The sequence below is a fragment of the Pyrus communis genome, chromosome 11, assembly GCF_041283825.1.
Source record: "Pyrus communis isolate YQ-2024b chromosome 11, ASM4128382v1, whole genome shotgun sequence".
Taxonomy (NCBI): domain Eukaryota; kingdom Viridiplantae; phylum Streptophyta; class Magnoliopsida; order Rosales; family Rosaceae; genus Pyrus; species Pyrus communis.
In genome coordinates this window covers 2288778-2308155 of record NC_142575.1, presented here as the reverse complement: position 1 = coordinate 2308155, position 19378 = coordinate 2288778, and the positions used below count along the sequence as shown (strand labels likewise).

Here is a 19378-nt window from a genome sequence, read left to right as displayed (position 1 = left end):
TGTGTGTGTGTACACGTATATGTGTGGTAGAATATATTTGAGAGTATAATTCATCTTTTAATATTTTCAATCCCACAAGCTATGGGTTTTTATTCAAAATCTCATTAATATAAACAACTCCAAATTTCAATTTTTAAATAAATAATAATAACCTACATAAAAATACATTATTTTATTAATGTCAGAGACTTCGATATACAGATGAAAACTTATACACGTATCTTTATATCATTGATATTAAATATGATAGTGATGATGTATTTGTGCCATGAAAGTCCTTATCTCTGGAACATTAGAACCTACGTAATATCTACATATATAGTATAGCTTCTTTTATAAATTTTTACGTATAAACCTCATCCTAGTTGTTAATATCCTTTCAAGTAGGATAATGCTAAGAAGATTTAAATTTTAAATCAAATTTGCAAACAAATGATGTGTTACTAATTTCAAAAGCTCAGGCAATAAGAGTTGGAAAGCCCGAAAGCGCTCATACGCGACTGACCTAAATATCCCCTTCATCCATAGAAATTGTTAGCCATGTCGGTGTGTGCATTCTTCCTGACTACAAATACAATTAGAAAGCGTGATTGTGCCCAAACGCAACCGATCTTAATAATCAGTGTGCTTTTTGTGTTGCAAAAGTATGTAACCCTAATTATCTTAAGCATAGGTAATATGAGTAAGAAAGTGCAACGTGACTGATCTTAGACCGTTTCTTTCGTGGAAATTGCCAATTATGTTGATTGTGGTTCTTCCTAACTACAAATGCATGTAGACCCTATTACTAAAAGCATGCACAATAAGAACCGGAAAGCCCTAAACGCCTTCATGAGCGATTGAAGTTACCATTTGCCATTTTTTTAAGGTTTTTTAGCCAAAATGGTTCCTCAAATTTGCATAATTCCTCATTTTAGTCTATGAGATTTGAAATCAATAGAAGTAGTTACTGAGTTTGTCCACAATTAATCATTTTGGTTATTCCATGAAAAATCTCCATTAAATAAGTCTAAAATGATAAAAATATCCTCAATTGTTGTCAAATCAATTGGCCCCTTATTTATTAAATTGAGGGTATTTTTATCATTTTGGTCCTTATTTAATATAATTTTTCATGGAATAACCAAAATGATTGATGGTGGATAAACTCAGAGACCACTTCTGTTGATTTCAAATCTTAATAATCAAAATGATGAGTTATGCAAATTTCAAAAATCAGATTAAAAAACTTTTTTTTTTATTTGGCCAATTGTTGGTTGTTTGCTACCAGTGAGTAGTGAGCACAGACAGTGTTATCTGTCAGACTCAAAACGTTATCCCTTTGTGGCAAAAGACAAAGTGGTTGAAGGGATTGCGAAGTTATGATGATGTTTAAATTTTCCGCCAAAAAGTGATCTTGCATAGGTGTTGGTGAAATAGATGATTGGTTTAAGATACGATGTCAATGATGACAATGATTTTCGTTACTTCTTGATGATGAGCCTGCTTTTCCTGGGCCGCATAATGATTGGAGTTTGGTAATCTGTCCCCTTAAAAGCTGAAGGGGTTATCTTTTAATTCTTCTTACCAACTCTGCTCCCACCAAATGGGTGACATTGTTTGGGGACTCTCAATATTTAAGATGGTTCAAAATTTCTTTGGACTTTAGTAAAGGAAACGTCATATGTATAGAAATATGATGCAACCATGACGGTGAGTTTAGAAAGAACACTGCTTAAACCATCTTTAAAAGAGGTCAAATTTTGAACATAAAATTTAAATTTAATAATTTATATGATATTTTGACATCTTTTAAGTTTAATGATTAAATTACCACCAGATGCACTGTCAACATTCAACATTAATTATAATAATGATTAAATTAATAGAAGACATTTAATAATTAATTAAAAATATATGAAACTGCTGTTAAATTTGACAGCAACCTGTTTGCTGCCAATCCATGTTAGCGCCACATAGGAATTTGCATTTCGGTTGGAGAATATTAGTGTGGTCTTTTATTAATGTTATAACTTATGTGGACATTTTGACATCTCCCTTGGAGATGCTCTTAGGTGCACGTTGAAAGTCTCATTGTTCATTGAGTTGTGATTAATAAATTGTTAGTAAATACATGTTATAATCAGAATCTCTCACTTGAGCAATCATCATCTAAAGCTCACTAGTCACTACTATACCAAAAATCAAACAAACCTAATGATTTAAACAAAAACTCTATTATTGGTCCACAATTAATATTACTTTAGTCTAAAGTTGTTATAAATAGGTAAAAGTTAGAGAGATAACTTTTACTAGTGACAGGAGCGAATCAGATGTAAAATATCACATTGTAACTATAACATAAGGGGATGACAAATAAAAGAATGAGGGATATATACTGATGTTATTGATCTTTTCTTGTTTTCTATGTATCTTGAAAGCATAGAGAGCGATCTATTTATAGAGAAACTCAAAGAAACGTATTAACTATACATTGAAATTTATAGCACACACCTTTTGACAATACGATCCTCCTTCATTTCCCAAGTTAATATCACTTTGTGTGGGCATTGAAAAATCTACCAATGTTTTCATTATCATTGTGGGCATTCATTAACCCACTAGTATTTTCAACACTCCCCCTTGGATGCCTACATATCAACATCAGCTGCCTCATTAAAACCTTACTCGGAAAAACCCAGTGGGAAAAAACCATAGCGAAGGAAAAATAGTACAACTTTACCTGGATTGTTGATATAGTGTTAAATATGCTTATGTTGCCCTGTTGAAACCTTGATAGGAAAAACCCAATGGGAAAAATCCTAATCGAAGGAAAAAGAGTACAACATGCATTTATCATGGGTGCTCCTCCTGATACGTATTTCCTCTTGATTCCACATTTTCCAAATTTAGCTGATTGGTAAGTCGACGTAATCTGATAGTTCGCACTAACTTTTGAAACGTGCACTTTGGTAGAGACTTGGTGAATAGGTCTGCCAGATTTTCATTGGAACAAATTTGTCTGATTTTAATAACTTTAGCCTTCTGAAGCTCATGTGCATTCAAATTTTTTGGAGATATGTGTTTATTCTTATCGCCTTGATGAATCCTTCCTTCATTTGGGCAACACAGGTTGCATTATCTTCATGGATGACAGTTGGATTGTCTGTCTTCGAAGTTAGACCACATGAATTCCGCATATAATGAATCATTGATCTTAGCCAAGAACATTCACAACTTGCTTTATGTAAAGCAAATTGAAGATGTTGCAACTAATGTTTGCTTTGTTAAGCACCATGAGATTGTTGTATCTCCATTCTTGAACACATATCCAGTTTGTGAGCAGGCTTTATGCGGATCAGAGGGAAAACCAGCATCTGCATATCCAACTAGGACTTGGTCATTTATGGATTTCTTTGAGTAGAAAAGACCCATGTCTGTTGTCCCACGAAGGTATCGCAATACATCTTTAACTCTCTTCCAATGACGAATTGTTGGAGCAGAGTTATACCTTACTAATAAGCTGACTGAAAAAGCTATATCTGGTCTAGTATATTGTGCTAAATATAATAAAGCACCTATTGCACTCAGATATGGTACTTCTGGACCAAGGGCACTTCATCATCTTCTTTTGGACGGAATAAATCTTTCTTAATGTCTAGAGAACAAACGACCATTGGCGTGCTGAGTGGATAAGCCTTGTCCATGCCAAATCGCTTCAGGATTTTTTCAATGTAAGTTGATTGGTGGACCAAAATTTCACTAGCACAATGCTCGATCTGCAAGCCGAGACAATATTTTGTTTTTCCAAGGTCTTTCATTTCAAATTCGCTTTTCAGATATTCAGCAGTTTTATTGAGCTCTTCAAGAGTTCCAACTAGGTTCATATCATCGACATATACTGCCACTATAGCAAATCCAGAGTTGGATTTCTTAATGAACACACAAGGGCAAATGACATTGTTGATATACCTTTCGTTGATCAAATACTCACTGAGACGATTATACCATATTTGTCCAAATTGTTTCAGCCTATACAATAATTGCCTTAATTTGATTGAGAGCATACCTCGTGGTTTATTAGTTGTTTCAAGCAACTTAAGTTCTTTTGGAACTTTCATATATATGTCAATATCTAATTCTCCATATAGATCCGCGGTGATGACATCCATAAGTCGCATGTCAAGTTTTTCTGAAACCACTAAACTTATTAAGTAACAGAACATAATTGCGTCCATTACAGGAGAGTATGTCTCCTGATAATCAATTCCAGGTCTTTGCGAAAAACCTTGTGCAACGAGTCGTACTTTATATCTTGTAATCTCGTTTTTCTCATTTCGCTTTCTTATGAATACCCATTTGTAAGCCATAGGGTTTATACTAGGCGGGGTTTGGACTATCGGTCCAAAAACATTTCGCCTTTTTAAGGAATTTAATTTTGCCTGGATTGCATCTTTCCACTTAGGCCAATCTCATCTCTGTTTGCATTCATTGACAGAGCGGGGCTTAATATCATCACTTAATTGATTTCGGTGGCTACTGTGAATGCGAACATGTCGTCGATGATTATTTCATTTTGATCCCACAATTCATTAATCCAAGCATAATTTATGGAGATTTCTTTGCTTTCATGTACCTCTGTTTCTTTAGGTACATGTGTCTCACCAAGGACATTTTCTTTTTCTGAAAATAGAGAATCATGAATTGTGGATTTGTCATTCATTTTTCTTTTTGAATGATTTCATTTGGATTCAGTTGTGCCCTCGTCTTTCTCTTTCGAGGGGCTGAATCTTTTGAACCTGGAGGTCTACCACGTTTCAAGCATGCACCAGATGATTCATTCGTTGCCACTTTATTTTGTCCAACAGGGACATCAATTCTTGCAGGTGCATTTACAGCTGGTATATTTTAGTTGGTCACTTTCATGGCATCATTAAATGCATCTGGCATTTGATTGGCAATACTTTGAAGATGAACGATCATTTTCACTTCATTTTCACATTGAGTGCTACGTGGATCAAAATGAGATAAGGTGGGAACAACCCATATCAGCTTTTGCATTTCTTCTGGAATGATCTTTTCTCCCCCTAACAATGGGAAGATTGTCTCATCAAAGTGATAATCAGCAAAACGAGTTGTAAATATATCACATGTCAAGGGTTCTAAATATCTAATGATAGACAGTGAATCAAAACTCACATAAATTCCCAGTCTACCATGAGGTCCCATCTTAGTGCGTTGTGGTGGTGCAATAGGTATATAAACAGCATAACCAAAAACTCGTAAATGTGAAATGTTTGGCTGATACCCAAACATAAGTTGTACTAAAGAGTATTGGTGTTGGCTATAGGTCTCAATCGAACCAATGATGCAGCATGTAAGATGACATGTCCCCATGCAGAAACTGACAATTTTATTTTTATGAGCAGAGTGCGAACTATTAATTGAAACCGTTTGATAAATGCCTTTACTAGACCATTTTGAGTATGGACATAAGGAATAAGGTGTTCAACATCAATGCCCAATGTCATGCAGTAATCATCAAAAGTTTGAGACGTAAATTTACCAACGTTATCAAGTTAGATTGACTTAAAGGGGGTAATCTGGGAACTTTGCTCGCAACTTAATTATCCGAGCAAGAAGTCTCGCAAAAGCTACATTCCGAGTAGATAAGAGATAAACATGTGACCATCGGGTAGATGCATCAACCAAAACCATAAAATATCGGAATGGTCCACAAGATGGTTGAATAGGCCCACAAATATCCCCTTGAATTCTTTGCAGAAATGATGGAGATTCAGCATCAACCTTTAGTTGTGATGGTTTAATTACCAACTTCCCTTGAGAATAAGCCTTGCAAGGGTTATCATTTGAGATAACAATGTGTCTGCTTAATAATGGATGTCCATTAGAGTTGGCAATGATTCTAAGCATCATGGTAGATCCTGGGTAACTCAGACGGTCATGCCAAAGCATGTAAACTTTTGAATTAATGAACTTTTGGTTCATGACAGTATATGATTCAACTGTCTTTATGTATGTATAATGTTAATGCACAAAATCGGCGAGGACTTTGGTACAACAGAAAGTGTCAAGTTTGTGACCTTCGCTAGGTTGCTCTGGTCATTAGTGTGGATAAGTATGTAAATGAATATAGACAGGGAAGCAAACAACACAAGATGTACGTGGTTCACCCAGATTGGCTACGTCCACGGAGTAGAGAAGTTCTCATTAGTTGTGAAGGGTTTACACAAATACATAGGTTCAAGCTCTCTTTTTGTGAGTTCTAGTGAATAGTTTAGTACAAATGACATTATGGATTATTGTGGGAGAATGATCCCCTTTTATAGAAGAGAGTTTCTAGCTTTGTTCTGACATTGACATATGTCATGTTGTGATTGGCCTCTGATATCGACACGTGTTGCGTTGTGATTGGCCTCTGATACCGACATGTGTCGTGTTGTGATTGGCCTCCTGTTGGAGGAAAAGTCTTGTGGGTCCTTGACGGTATGTTGTTGACCGGTGCTTAGTAGTTTCGGGATTGGTCAAGTATGGTACAAACATATAATATAATCCACTCGTCAAACCATGCAACTTCTCTAATATACGCTTTTGGGTATCATTGGAGGTAATGCATAGATACTACACATTTTTTGCACTTTTCGTTTCAATGTGGTATCCATTTAAACGTATGTCTTTGAAACTCAACAAATTTCGAGTAGATCGAGTAGCATACAATGCATTCTGTATTGACAATATTGTTCCATTTAGTAACATAATCTGGACTTTCCCTAAGCCTTCAATTACATCTGATTGAACTGATATTGTTGTTACCCTTACTTTTGTAAGCATCAATCTTGAGAAATACTTTCGATCTCGAAGTATTGTATGTGTGGTTGCGTTGTCTGCAAGACAAATATCTCTACCATTGCTCTTGTTTTGAGAATGACCATAGTGTTTATCTATACTTTATGAGTAAAGGGATCATGGTTAAAAGCAATTTATAACAGAAAATTTAAATGCCACTTTTATTGAATTTGAAATGCTAGTTTTAAACTACAAGTTCAATACATCAAACATAAACTATTCAGTCAGACCGGTACACTTCATTCCCTTTTCCATAATAAAGTCTGAGACATCTAGGTGGGTTATGTTCAACTGCCCTAATAAGTCACATACTAGATCATGTATATCCATTGGTTTAGTTTGGTCGAGAAAATTGATCTCAACACCCTTCTCCTTGATGAAGGCTTGATATAGATTCATCAGATGTTTTGGGGTACGACAAGTACGCAGCCAATGCCCATTGCTACTATACCTATGGCAGGCTCATTCAGAGTTTCTGAGAGCATTATTCATATGAACTTTGCCTTTGTGGCGATTTACATTTTTGAAGCTTGGGCCCAAATTATGCATTGGAAGCTGGTTGTGAAACTGGACACCATGATTCTTGCCTTTCCAGTTCCACCGTCCTCACTTGTGGCCACGTCCTCGTTTATGATTATTGCCATCAGAGGATGTGGCGTTCACTTCGAGGGAAGCAGCATTCACTTTTGGGAATGGTGCAGATCTAATAGGTCGGGACTGATGATTTTTCATCAAGAGCTCATTATTTTGTTCAGTTACCAGGAGCACAGATATCAGCTGGTTGTATTAAGTGAAACTTTGTTCTCTATACTATTGCTGTAGGAGCACGTTTGAGGCATGAAAAGTGTTGAAGGTCTTTTCCAGCATATCTTCCTCAGTGATGGTTTCCCCACAGAGTTTCATCTGGGAGCTAATTCTAAACGTCGCAGAATTGTACTTAGCCAGTGACTTGAAATCCTGGATCCTTAGGTGAGTCCACTCATAACGAGCTATTGGAAGAATCACCGTTTTCTGGTGATTGTATATGTTTCTCAATGCCTTCCAGAGAGCTAACGAATCTTCAACTATTAGGTACTCGCTCTTTAGTCCTTCATCAAGGTGGCGACGGATAAAAATCATAGCCTTTGCCCGATCTTGAGAAGATGCACCGTTCTTCTCCTTGATTGTTTCTCCAAGACTCCATGCCTCCAAATGGATCTTGGTATCCACTACCCAGGTAAGGTAGTTCTTCCCAATAATGTCTAGGACAACAAAATCAAGTTTTGCCAAGTTCGCCATTTTCTTTTCTGAAAGAAAAACTGAGATATGTAAGAACTTGCAATAATATGCATTCTAGAGGTATGTAGTGTTAGAACTTCTCGTTCTTACAATTTTTTTTTTTTTTCATTTTGATCTTCAGGCCAAATTGATAAGCACTCGAAACTTCTGGCTCGAGATTTACATAATGAATGAGGAAGGCAATTGTACTGCACCATTCTCATTGAAATAACTTAAAATAGTATAGGTGATTATTCCGCACTACTCAAGTAGCAGGAAAATTTAAATACGTAGAGTAAGGTGGGCAATTATACCGCACTACCTAAAATTGCAATGAAATTAGACAGCAGGTAAATTAAATATGCAAGGTAGGGTTGACGATTATACTGCTCTACCTAAAATTTGCAGTAAAATTAGATTTGCAATCTAGGATAGGTGATGATACTGCACCATCTTAGATTGCAGTAAGATTAAATTTACAGTTCAAGATGGATGATTGTACCGCACCATCTTGGATTGCAGTAAAATCAACATAAATAAACACTGGGTTAGTAATCAAGAGCTACACCAAACAAGAAATCAAAGATATATGTAAAATGTTAGGTTGAGAACTAGAAGCAGGCATGGTGCAAATAGTTCTTCGCAAGGGTATGTCCAGCAGTTGAGGCATAGTAAGAAGAAGAACAGTAAAATTCTTAGAGGAAACATTTGTTTTCTTTCTTTTGGCGAAGAGAAATGAGAAATGGTTAGAGAGTCGTGCTAATAACGTGTTATAAATAGGTAAAAGTTAGAGAGATAACATTTACTAGTGACATGAGCGTAGCAAGTGTAAAATATCACACTGTAACTATAACACTAGGGGATGACAAATAAAAGAATGAGGAATATATACTGATGTTATTGATCTTTTCTTGTTCTCTATGTATCTTGAAAGCATACGGAGCGCTCTATTTATGGAGCAATTCAAACAAACGTATTAATTATACATTGAAATTTATAGCACACACATTTTGACAATACAATCCTTCTTCATTTCCCAAGTCAATATCACTTTGGGTGGGCATTGAAAAATCTACCAATTTTTCAATATCACTGTGGGCATTCATTAACCACCAGTATTTTCAACAAAAGTAAGGTTTTAAATTGCACAGTTCCAATAAATAGTGTTTTGGGATGAATTTTGAGTTAATTACAAAATTGCCACTGCCTCTTCATTGACATTCAAATTGGAAGTTACGATTTATTTATGAAATTGCCACCACTTTTCCACATTGAAAGGGCGCCCACACATCAAACATCGTGAATTGCTCTATTTCGTCCATTTCCATCCCCTTTTCTTTGGAAAAGGATCCGATCCTTTTCCTGGGGATTGATAGGATTAAAAGAACACCACAAAGTAGGACACAAATGTCCTATTAATTTTCATTATTAACAATAATATTTGTCAATTGTAGCATATGAAAATAAGAGTCTTTCCCGCAGAAGATTGTTTTATCTAGCTACTTAAAATGTCACAAAAATTAGGCTGCTTTCCCTATTGACCAGCCACCGAAAAATAATTATTAGACCAACTTACACTTATCTAAAGTCTACAAAATTTTATATGCAGATATTGGACACACAGAGCTACACTCATACAAATATTTGGGATTTTTGGAGTTGATTTGCTATTTAAATTAAATCGAACAAAAACAGGACAAAAACAAATTTTAAGTAGTTCGCAAATTAAGAAAAACGAGTTAGGGGAATTGTTATCCACCACCAAATAATCATGCAAACATGTTAAGTTTCATTCAAATTCCTTCTATTTCCGGATGAAGATGCTCAAGTTGGCTCAATGTTAGAACTTAACCTATTACTCTTTCTTATGTAGTATGTTAAGAGAATGACGTTTTCAACTTAACTTAGTCCCTAGCATGCAATCTAGAATGGCGTGTTCATACATTTAACAAGTAGAAATCATTAAGAACAAAAAGAGTTTGAGTCATCACAAGGCATCGTAAGTACTGGCATTGTCTTACTTATCCTAGAAATTGGTTCACATGTTAATCGCAATTAACAAGTACTACTCTAGGACATATGTAGGTCCTCATTTGACAAGGGCAGACACACACATATTCATAGCATTAGAATCCTAGATATGCTTACTAAGTATGCATCCGTAGAAAACACATAAAGAATTCATCAATGAGACAAGTAGTGAACCAATTTTCATCCATTCATAAAAGTAATTCAAACGAAATGTCATAACAAACTTGCAATCATATTCGGGGCTTCAAACAGCCCCTAACTACTAAAAATTTAGTTACACAATCCTTAAGTTAAAACAAAAAATAGACATGAGTTTGAGAAAATAGAACCGAAAGAAATCGTCTAAGGCTCCCTTCTTTCTTTCCTTCCCCAACACTACTTTTAAACCAATTCTTGCTGCATCATTTTATTTTCCTTAACTCACCCACTAATAGCCATTTAGTAATGACAATAAGTGAGAGGAAATGTAAAACAGTTGTAACTCCTTGGGTAGCCTTTATACCAATTACTCCCTCTTAATCCTCATCTTTAATTCCATTTTCTGTCAGCTGGTTTGTTCTTGATTGCATCAGTTTTGGCTGTTAGAATTATTGGATTTATTGCTTTCAATGCTTTCTTGTCAGTTACAAACTGCTCAGCCTCTTGGGAACCTTTTAGTGTTAAAATGGCCATAACTTCTTCTAGAAAAATGATATTAAAAATCCGCAAAATGCTCCAGAAAATAGACATCTGTAGCTTTCCAAGCATATAAAGATCATTCTCTAATTCATTATTAGTTGTCCGAAACTTGCTTCCAAAGTTAGCTGACATGCACATGCAGTTTTGACGAATTTGTTACTTAAAATCTCACTTGTGTTATTTTTCTTTTCTTTACTTGACAAATCCTACAAAACACAAAAACAAAGTAAATAGCTCAAAAATATAAGGAACTAACTAAGAAAAGACAAGTGAATTTGATATAAAATATATATAAATATGAGCATATCAGGGATCCTATGGATCTCGTGATCGTGACCGTTTATCGTATATCGTGCGGTCAGAAATCAAAAAATTAAATATAAATAGTACCTAACGAAAACTGACCGCACGATGTACTATGAACGATCACGATCACGGGATCCCTAAGATCCCAGGGAGGATCCTTTTCCCTTTTCTTTTCCTCTTTTTCTCTCCCGACTCTCTCCGTAACCATCCATCAAATCCCCTCATCCCTCCCTTTTCTCACTCTGTAATTTCCCTCAAATCCCTCACCGAGTCTCTCTGGCCATTCTCAGTCTCGCCAGCCGTGAGGCGTTGGAGGTCGATGAGGCGATTGCTATGGAGTCGGAGACCATCAAGTAGAAGTTGGAGGACGACTGCGCCGCTAATGCGATCCCTCTCCCCAACGTGACCAGCCACATTGTCACCAAGGTCATCGAGTACGGCCAGAAGCATGTCGAGGGTCGAGACGGCGATAGCACCGACGTCAGCAAGAGCGCCGATTAGGCTCTCTAGAAGTTTGACGGACTTCATCAACGAGATCAAAGTTAATCAAAATGTTCTCTTTGATCTTAATAACCAAGAACCAGTAGAAAATAGCATACGGTATAATGATTTAATTATCTATGGATTATATGTCATTCTGCCTTGTAAATCAAATTGCTAATGCAGTGTGTTTGATTTGTTTGCTCTTGAGGTACTGTTGAGGTACCATTTTTCCCCATCTAAATTTAAAGTTCCACTTTTTATAAATTCTAAATTATTTTTCTGACCAAATGTGAAATGCATATGTGGGAACGTCTTATACAGAAGGCCGAAGATGGTGGCTTGGATGTCATTGACACCTGTGTCTTTCGGAATCTTCGCGGACCTTCTCCTGGCAATGTATTGATTGCTTTTCTTTCACTTAATTTCTTACATTTCTCTGAATTTCGTGCATATTATCCCTTTCTCTGTTTTAATATAAAACATATATTGTTCTTACAATTTTGGGATTGTAGTCTAATTTTGAGGGGAGGAACGATTTGGTTCGGTTCACAAAGAGGGTTTACAAGGCAAGGCCCTATATTCATCCTCAGATTGGTCCATATATTTGTTCAGAATGGAATTTTGGGTAATGATCATTTTCCTCAGCAGTTTTTATTCCGTCAATGAATCTTTTTTTTAATGTTTCTATTTTCTTTAGGATGTTTCCAGTTTGGCTGAAGAGAGCCTTTTAAGGTCTCTGTTTTTTTCACTGAGGATGTGTAATTTGAAAAGTTGACGTTTTAGTCATTTGTCTTAATTAATCAATGTTTAGTTTTTTAACCTTACACAAAATTTTTAATTATAATTTTCGTGCCCTGATTTCATATTAGGCGCCTTATCTTCATATGAAAAATTCCACCATTTTCAATTTTTTTGGTAAAGTTAGCAGCTGCTTCTCAAATTCTCTCTCTCTCTCTCTCTCTCTCTCTCATTTACCATCTTATGATTCATAGCAGTTGCAGATTATAGCAGCATTTCGTTTTGATTTGTAAACAAACTGTATAACTTTATCTTTGTATTGGGTTACAGTATAAAGTTTAACGATTGAATTTGTAAGATGATTTATCAATTTTTTCAGAAACTTACTATTCCTGCCAAATGCCCAAGTATTATGTCTTCTACTTTTCTACTTCCCTTTTATGTGTTTTTCCTCCATGTAGTAGATTGATTACTTGAAACTATGATATTGATGACACATTGCTGTCTACAAATGGATGTTTCTTATAGCATGCATATCCATATATAGCAAGCAAAATTTGACTTCATTGGATCTTAGGTATTACATCGTTTTAGTTGCTTTGTGGGGAAACTATTCATGCCTGTTGTGACTAATACATTCAATGTCCACAACAAAGCACCGACACATTTTCTAGTAACTCTCTAAACTAACTCTCTAAACTAGAGTGTGATTGGGGTATAAATTTTTTCAGGGAGCTCCTAAAGTAACTTTCTAGAGTTCCTAAAATAACTTTATAGTCTTTTTAGCTAAAATTTAACTTAAAATAGAGAGCATGATTATAAATGCCTTAAGAGGATAAGACATAACTAATCAGAGAAATCAGATTCATTAACCTTGATTAAGCTTAAACTGAAATTAAAGTAGTTTAAAACCAAATCAAACTGTACATGATGAAACGTGATTATCATCATCAACGATAGAAAAGAAACTGGGCTATGGCATCCACAATGAAATTAAGAACACAAATGATGGGATTCCTTGAAAGCATATCTCATTAAAGTGGGCAGCCTTTGGCAACAACCCCGGGCGCCGTTGGACACTCGGCCAACGGGCATTGGTCACTGCCTCCAAGACCCCACCATTGAGGCCCATTGATCCCCTGAGATTGAAGGGAGAAATACATGAGAACTCCCATGAACGCAAGGCCAGCATCCAAAGAAGCAGAGAGAATATAGTTATGTCTAGCCCACCAGCCCTTGTGCCTTCTGTGCACATAGAAGCTGAAGAAAATACCAACTGTAAACCATGTTATGTAGTGCACGGCCTTAGCCGGCGGCATGGAGCCCGTTGCACCGAGGATTATGGGCATGTTGATGAGCCTGATCCACATGTGGTTGGGGAATTTCTTTGAGAGGAACCAAACTGGAACGGGTGCAAGGAGGCCGATGAGGAAGAACCAGTTCATCTCCTTGTAGACTCCATAGCTGGTAAACATTCGGAGTGGGCCTATGACCCCCCATATGATCGAAGCATGGTAGAACACATCATCTCCCGGGCATGTCCACGGACTTCCCTCTGGCAAACTTGATGTATCGCAGATATGCTCGATAGATTCGAGAAGCCACCATGCTGTGCCAAAGTATACACTTGAAGCCACAACAGTTCCCACTAGCTGAACATATATATAAGAAAAACATCCCAGATCATATAAGCGTGATTATAATAAATAAAAAAATATATGCACAATAAAACAAAGGTATTTAATCGGAAGTAAAAGTGAGGGACACTGAACAAATAATAAGCCATATATAAACCAAAGTTTGGTGCGCTTTTATCATAGAAGGGAATACTTTCATCATATGAGTGTAATGAACTAGAAATTCTCTATGCAAGGTGTACGTCCTTAGTTTAGGATGGATTTTGTTTCGATAATATCAACACATTATCAGTCGGTCCTTTAATTAAGAATGGGCATCTAGTCCAGAGAAGAACTGTAAGAGTAATTATATCACAAATACGAACAATTAAAACAAGGATATTGCTGCTAATATTGATAGATTTATAGTTACCTGTGCAATAAACATTGACTTAGGCGGGATCTTCATGTAGTGACCTAATTTGAAGTCACCAAGAAAAGTGAGTGCTTGTACCATGCTGATGTATCCATATGTCTTAAATGTCACATTAGCAATAGGCTTCCCCGGGTAAATATACCCGATAACGAGCTCCGTGATCACATTCAGCCCCGGTTGCTGCACAAATACAATTAAATGGTAAATCGAAACTTTTTATGAGTCTCTTTGGATGAAATTCGCAACACGCTGATCATACCTGGTTTGTTGTGGCTTGAATAATGCCGATGGGCAAGGTGAAAAATAGGGCAATGCCACAAGCCATTAAAACTCCCCACCATGGAAGTTGGAGCTGTTTTCCAAAACCTTCACAAGCAAAGATGGAAAGGCCAACCATTAAAACAAGGATGAGTTGAAACCACCATTGAGGGACGGAATCATAGTTCTTTTTCATCAGCCGGGTGTGGACGTCGCCAACTTGATCTTTCACGACACTAGTTGTCTTCTTCCACATACGCCAAATTGATCTGATCATGTATGAACAAGTTATTAATTAGCTTTGAACAAGAGTATGAATTGAGGGCATTGATTTTCACGCTCCTGTTTTCTCCTTCGGCACTCCTCTCATTGTTTTTGTCCTCGATAAGTCTGCTTTGGTTTATTAAATCCAAAGGCTAGAAAACAAGTCGAAATTGCACATGAAGAACAAGAGTTCGAAAATCACTTCCCAAAGTTAAAAATGATGCTGAAAAGAAATAAGAACTTACTTTCCATGGAAGAGGGCAACATGTGAAATAGTAGCTGTAAGAGTGGCAAAGCTCAAGCCATAACTGAAGGCAAAGAAGGTACTGAGATAGAGTTTACTGTAATTGTTATACGCTTCACGATCGATGTCGAAAGTTGTTTGATTCAGAACCCGGGAAAGATCATAGGTCTGGCCCTTCGAGTCGAAAGTATGAGAGGTGAAGATTGGAAACTTCTTAGCATCATACGCATTGGACCAATAAGAAATGGGGGTAATAATGTAGAGGATCAAGACAAAACCAACTAACAAGTTGATAATGGCAAACCCTGGTGTGGCTAAAGGGCTGCCCAAGAAGCCAGCAATGGTGGACCAATCGAAGCCAAAAGAGCCAATGCCAAGGCCATTCATGCCAGAACCAATCTGTTGAGCAGTGATGGAGCTCTTCCATATCAAGCAAACAATGGAGAAAGCAGAGATGGAGGGGAAGAGAAATCCGGGAAAAATGTAGTAAGCAAAGCTGCATACGAAAACCATGAGGAAGAACTGCAGCCTAGTAAGGCCTCCCTTTGGTCTCTTTTCCTTCTCATGTAATGCCCTGCCATTCAAAATTATAATTTTCTTCAGTCAAGATAGAAAACCAAAGAAATGTCATTCTATTTAAGTGATAATTTTTTTCAATCCAATCACGCACAGATGTAGGTCATAACTTTTCCACATAGCAGTGCATGATTGACTGAAATATCTACACAATGACATTCCGTTGCAGAGAAGTTTTCTCATTATAGAGGATTTAGTAATAAAATACCTGAAGAGAGAAACTTGAACCAGATTTGCAGGCCACCACATGTAAGGGGAGTCAACAAGGTATTTTCTGAATAAGCCTGCCCATCCATACCCAAGCATCTGAAAGCTTTCAAATTTCACAACAAAAGAAGACTTGCTGAACAAGAAAACAGACAAAAGAAACCCTAGTCGTAAATCAGCCTTTGGTATCCAAACTTGCCTGAGTAGTCTGTGCTAACAAGAAGGCTGCTGCAGGATGCTGCTTCCTGTGGTAGAAGGCCTTGACAATTGTGATGATGTGTACTGCATAAACACCGCCTGCTCCCGAGTTAGCAAATATGGTGATCAACACATGTTCTTTCAGATTGAAAGGCCCTGGATTCATTGTAAACGACCATTTTGTGAAGGGGACTCGGAATTTTCTGGTTGGAAGGGTCGCAGCCATCAACTTTCTTAGAGGAAGGACAACAATCTGTGCGGAGACTGAAGAAACGGACAGCTGATTCGTTCGGAACCCAAAGAATTTGTTGACAAAAGAAAGAATCACGCACGATAAAATCCCAAGAACCCATGTCCGAAATGTCAAGGTTGGCTGTGAAGGGTCGTCGTTTATTGGAACAGTTAGCCAAACTTCCTCAATGGGGCTGTCATTCACTTCATCATCACCTACATCGACAAATCGAAAACAGTTCGGATTAAAATGCCAGAATTACTTGGCCCCTCACCGTCCACGATGTTAGTCATGAAATTTTCCGGACAACTTGATATAATTAATCATTGGATACACAATGCATATATACATATATGTTGAAACTGAACTAGGTTTACGTGAAGTTTGTATGAATATGAACAGAAAGTATTTTAGTCTTGAAAACTCAGAAGCATTCTTATTAAACTCAAAGACTTCAACCAGCTATTAAATAGCTTTACATCAATAAAGAAATAACAGCCCACGATAACAACAACCCTAGAATCGTGGTAAATGACTAATTCAAAACAGATAACAAACTTGTCCCTCAAGTATAGGAGGGTTATTAGCACATCCAGGGAATAAACCCTAGAAACAAGGAAACCTATCAGCTAGACTCTTTGACAACTTCAACATTTCCTCCCTTAAACTGAATACTGTTGATTCAGTTTATTCCAGGCCATCTGCATACACCCATTTGGTCACGCAGTTTCTGAAATATTTCAAGTTTCAGTGGCTTTGTCATCACGTCTGCAATCTGCTCCTGAGTAGAACACTGCAGCAGCTCCACTATTTCATCCTTGACAAGATCTCGAAGAAAATGAAACCTTACATCTATATGTTTACTGCGACCATGCATTACTGGATTCTTTGACAGCTTAATGGTTGATACATTATCACAATAAACCTTTGTTGGACCAGTTTGCCTCAGAGTCAAGCAACTCAAAATTCTTCTTATCCACACCACTTGACATGAGCTTGAAGCAGCTGCAATGAATTCTGCTTCAGTAGTAGAGAGAGTGACCACTAGTTGCTTCTTCGAGGACCATGAAACTGCTCCTGAATTCATCATAAATACATAACCTGAAGTACTCTTTCTGTCATCTTGATCACCAGCATAATCGCTGTCTGTATAGCCAATGAGTTCTTCATTTCCTCCCTTCTTGTAAAATACCCCAAAGTCACCAGTTCCCTTCACGTATCTTAAGATCCTTTTGACTGCCAACAAGTGTGTCTCTGTGGGATTCTCCATATACCTGCTAATTAGACTTACAGCGTACATAAGATCAGGTCGTGTAGCTGTTAAATACATAAGACTCCCAACCATTTGCTTATACAGCGTGCTATCTACTTTTGCTCCCCCTTCATCACGAGTGAGTTTGAATCCAGGTACCACAGGGTTGTGCACTGAGTTGCACTGACCCATGTTGAACCTGTCTAACACTTCCTGTGCATATTTACGCTGACTTATAAAAATGCCATCTGGTTTCTGTGTTACTTCAATGCCAAGAAAGAATCTCATACTCCCAAGATCAGTCATATCAAATTCTGTCATCATGGATCTCTTAAACTTCTCAAACAACACACTATCATTTCCAGTAAAAATGAGATCATCAACATATAGGCATACAATCAAAATTTTACCTTCACTGGCTGTCTTGACAAACAGTGTGTGTTCAAAGGGACATTTGCTGAATCCCTATTACCATTCGAATTGTATCCATTCGTGCCACTGGTGCAAATACTTCAGAAAAATCCACTCCATATCGTTGGCAATATCCCTTTGCAACAAGCCGGGCCTTATACTTGTTCACCTCCCCATTTTCATTCAATTTTGTCTTGAAAATCCATTTGACTCCGATGGTTTTTCCTCCTGTTGGTAGGTCAGTCAATTCCCATGTATGATTCTTCTCTATTGCTTCTATCTCTCTATCCATTGCTTGTTTCCACTTCTCACTTTTCACAGCTTCACAATAGCTAGTAGGATCACCATTTGTAAATAAAGCTAAGTGAGCCAAGTTCATACCTTCTTCATCAGAGAGACCTTCACCAGTGTCATAGTCTCTCATCCAACTTGGTGGCCTTCGAGTCCGTCCCTCTGGAGGTGCACTGCCTTCAATTATGGCATCTTCTTCTGATTCAAACGAATTATTGTCATCTGACCCCTGAACAGCAGTTTCTTCTTCATTTCCTTCATCTCCAGTACCTGCTTCTTCATCAAGATCAGCTAAAATATCTTGCTCATGACTGTCATCCCAATTCCATAGTTGATCTTCTTCAAACACTACATCTCGACTTATAATGATTTTATTTGAAATAGGGTTAAACAGTCTATAAGCTTTGGACTCCTCACTTACCCCTAACAGTATACATTTGAGGCTTTTGTCATCAAGCTTCAATCTCTTGCTATCTGGTACGTGCACATGAGAGATGCAACCAAAAACCCTAAAGTGCTCTACTGAGGGTTTGCGCCCACTCTATGCTTCCTCAGGTGTTTTGCTCTTTACTGCAAGGGTTGGACTTCGATTTAGCACGTGGACAGCCCAGTTCACTGCTTCAGGCCAGAAGGTCTTTGGAATTCGCTTCTCTGATAGCATACATCGAACCATATTCATGATGGTTCGATTCTTCCGTTCAGCAACCCCGTTCTGTTGGGGCGTATAAGCAGTTGTTAACTGCCTTTGAACCCCATTCTCATTGCAGAAATCTGTGAATTCATTTGATGTGAACTCACCACCTCGATCTGTCCTCAAACCTCTTATGAATGATCCAGTTTCCTTCTCCACTTTGGCTTTGTACGTTTTGAACACGGTGAAAGCTTCTGATTTCTCCACCAGGAAATAAACCCAAGTTCTTCTACTATAGTCATCAGTAAAAGTGATGAAATATCTCTTCTTACTGTTTGAAATTGGGTTTATAGGACCACAGATGTCAGCGTGTATCAATTGTAGGATCTTTGAGGCTCTCCATGTACTTTCCCTAGGAAAAGA

At 37.3% G+C, this 19378-nt stretch overlaps 1 protein-coding gene and 1 long non-coding RNA gene across 2 annotated transcripts; one reads left to right on the top strand and one right to left on the bottom strand.

The window, feature by feature from the left end:
* Window positions 1–11324: 11324 nt before the first annotated feature.
* Window positions 11325–12248, top strand: LOC148692662 (uncharacterized). The gene is made up of 2 exons (XR_015953658.1): window positions 11325–11820; window positions 11923–12248. It is a non-coding gene; the product is annotated as an uncharacterized LOC148692662 (long non-coding RNA).
* A 959-nt stretch (window positions 12249–13207) lies between these two features.
* Window positions 13208–16598, bottom strand: LOC137743822 (oligopeptide transporter 1-like; the record flags this gene model as incomplete). The annotated part of the gene is made up of 6 exons (XM_088679527.1): window positions 13208–13991; window positions 14389–14571; window positions 14651–14918; window positions 15159–15731; window positions 15942–16039; window positions 16140–16598. Coding segments are annotated over 6 exons (2199 nt in total), but the record flags the coding sequence as incomplete, so codon positions are not given.
* Window positions 16599–19378: the final 2780 nt, after the last annotated feature.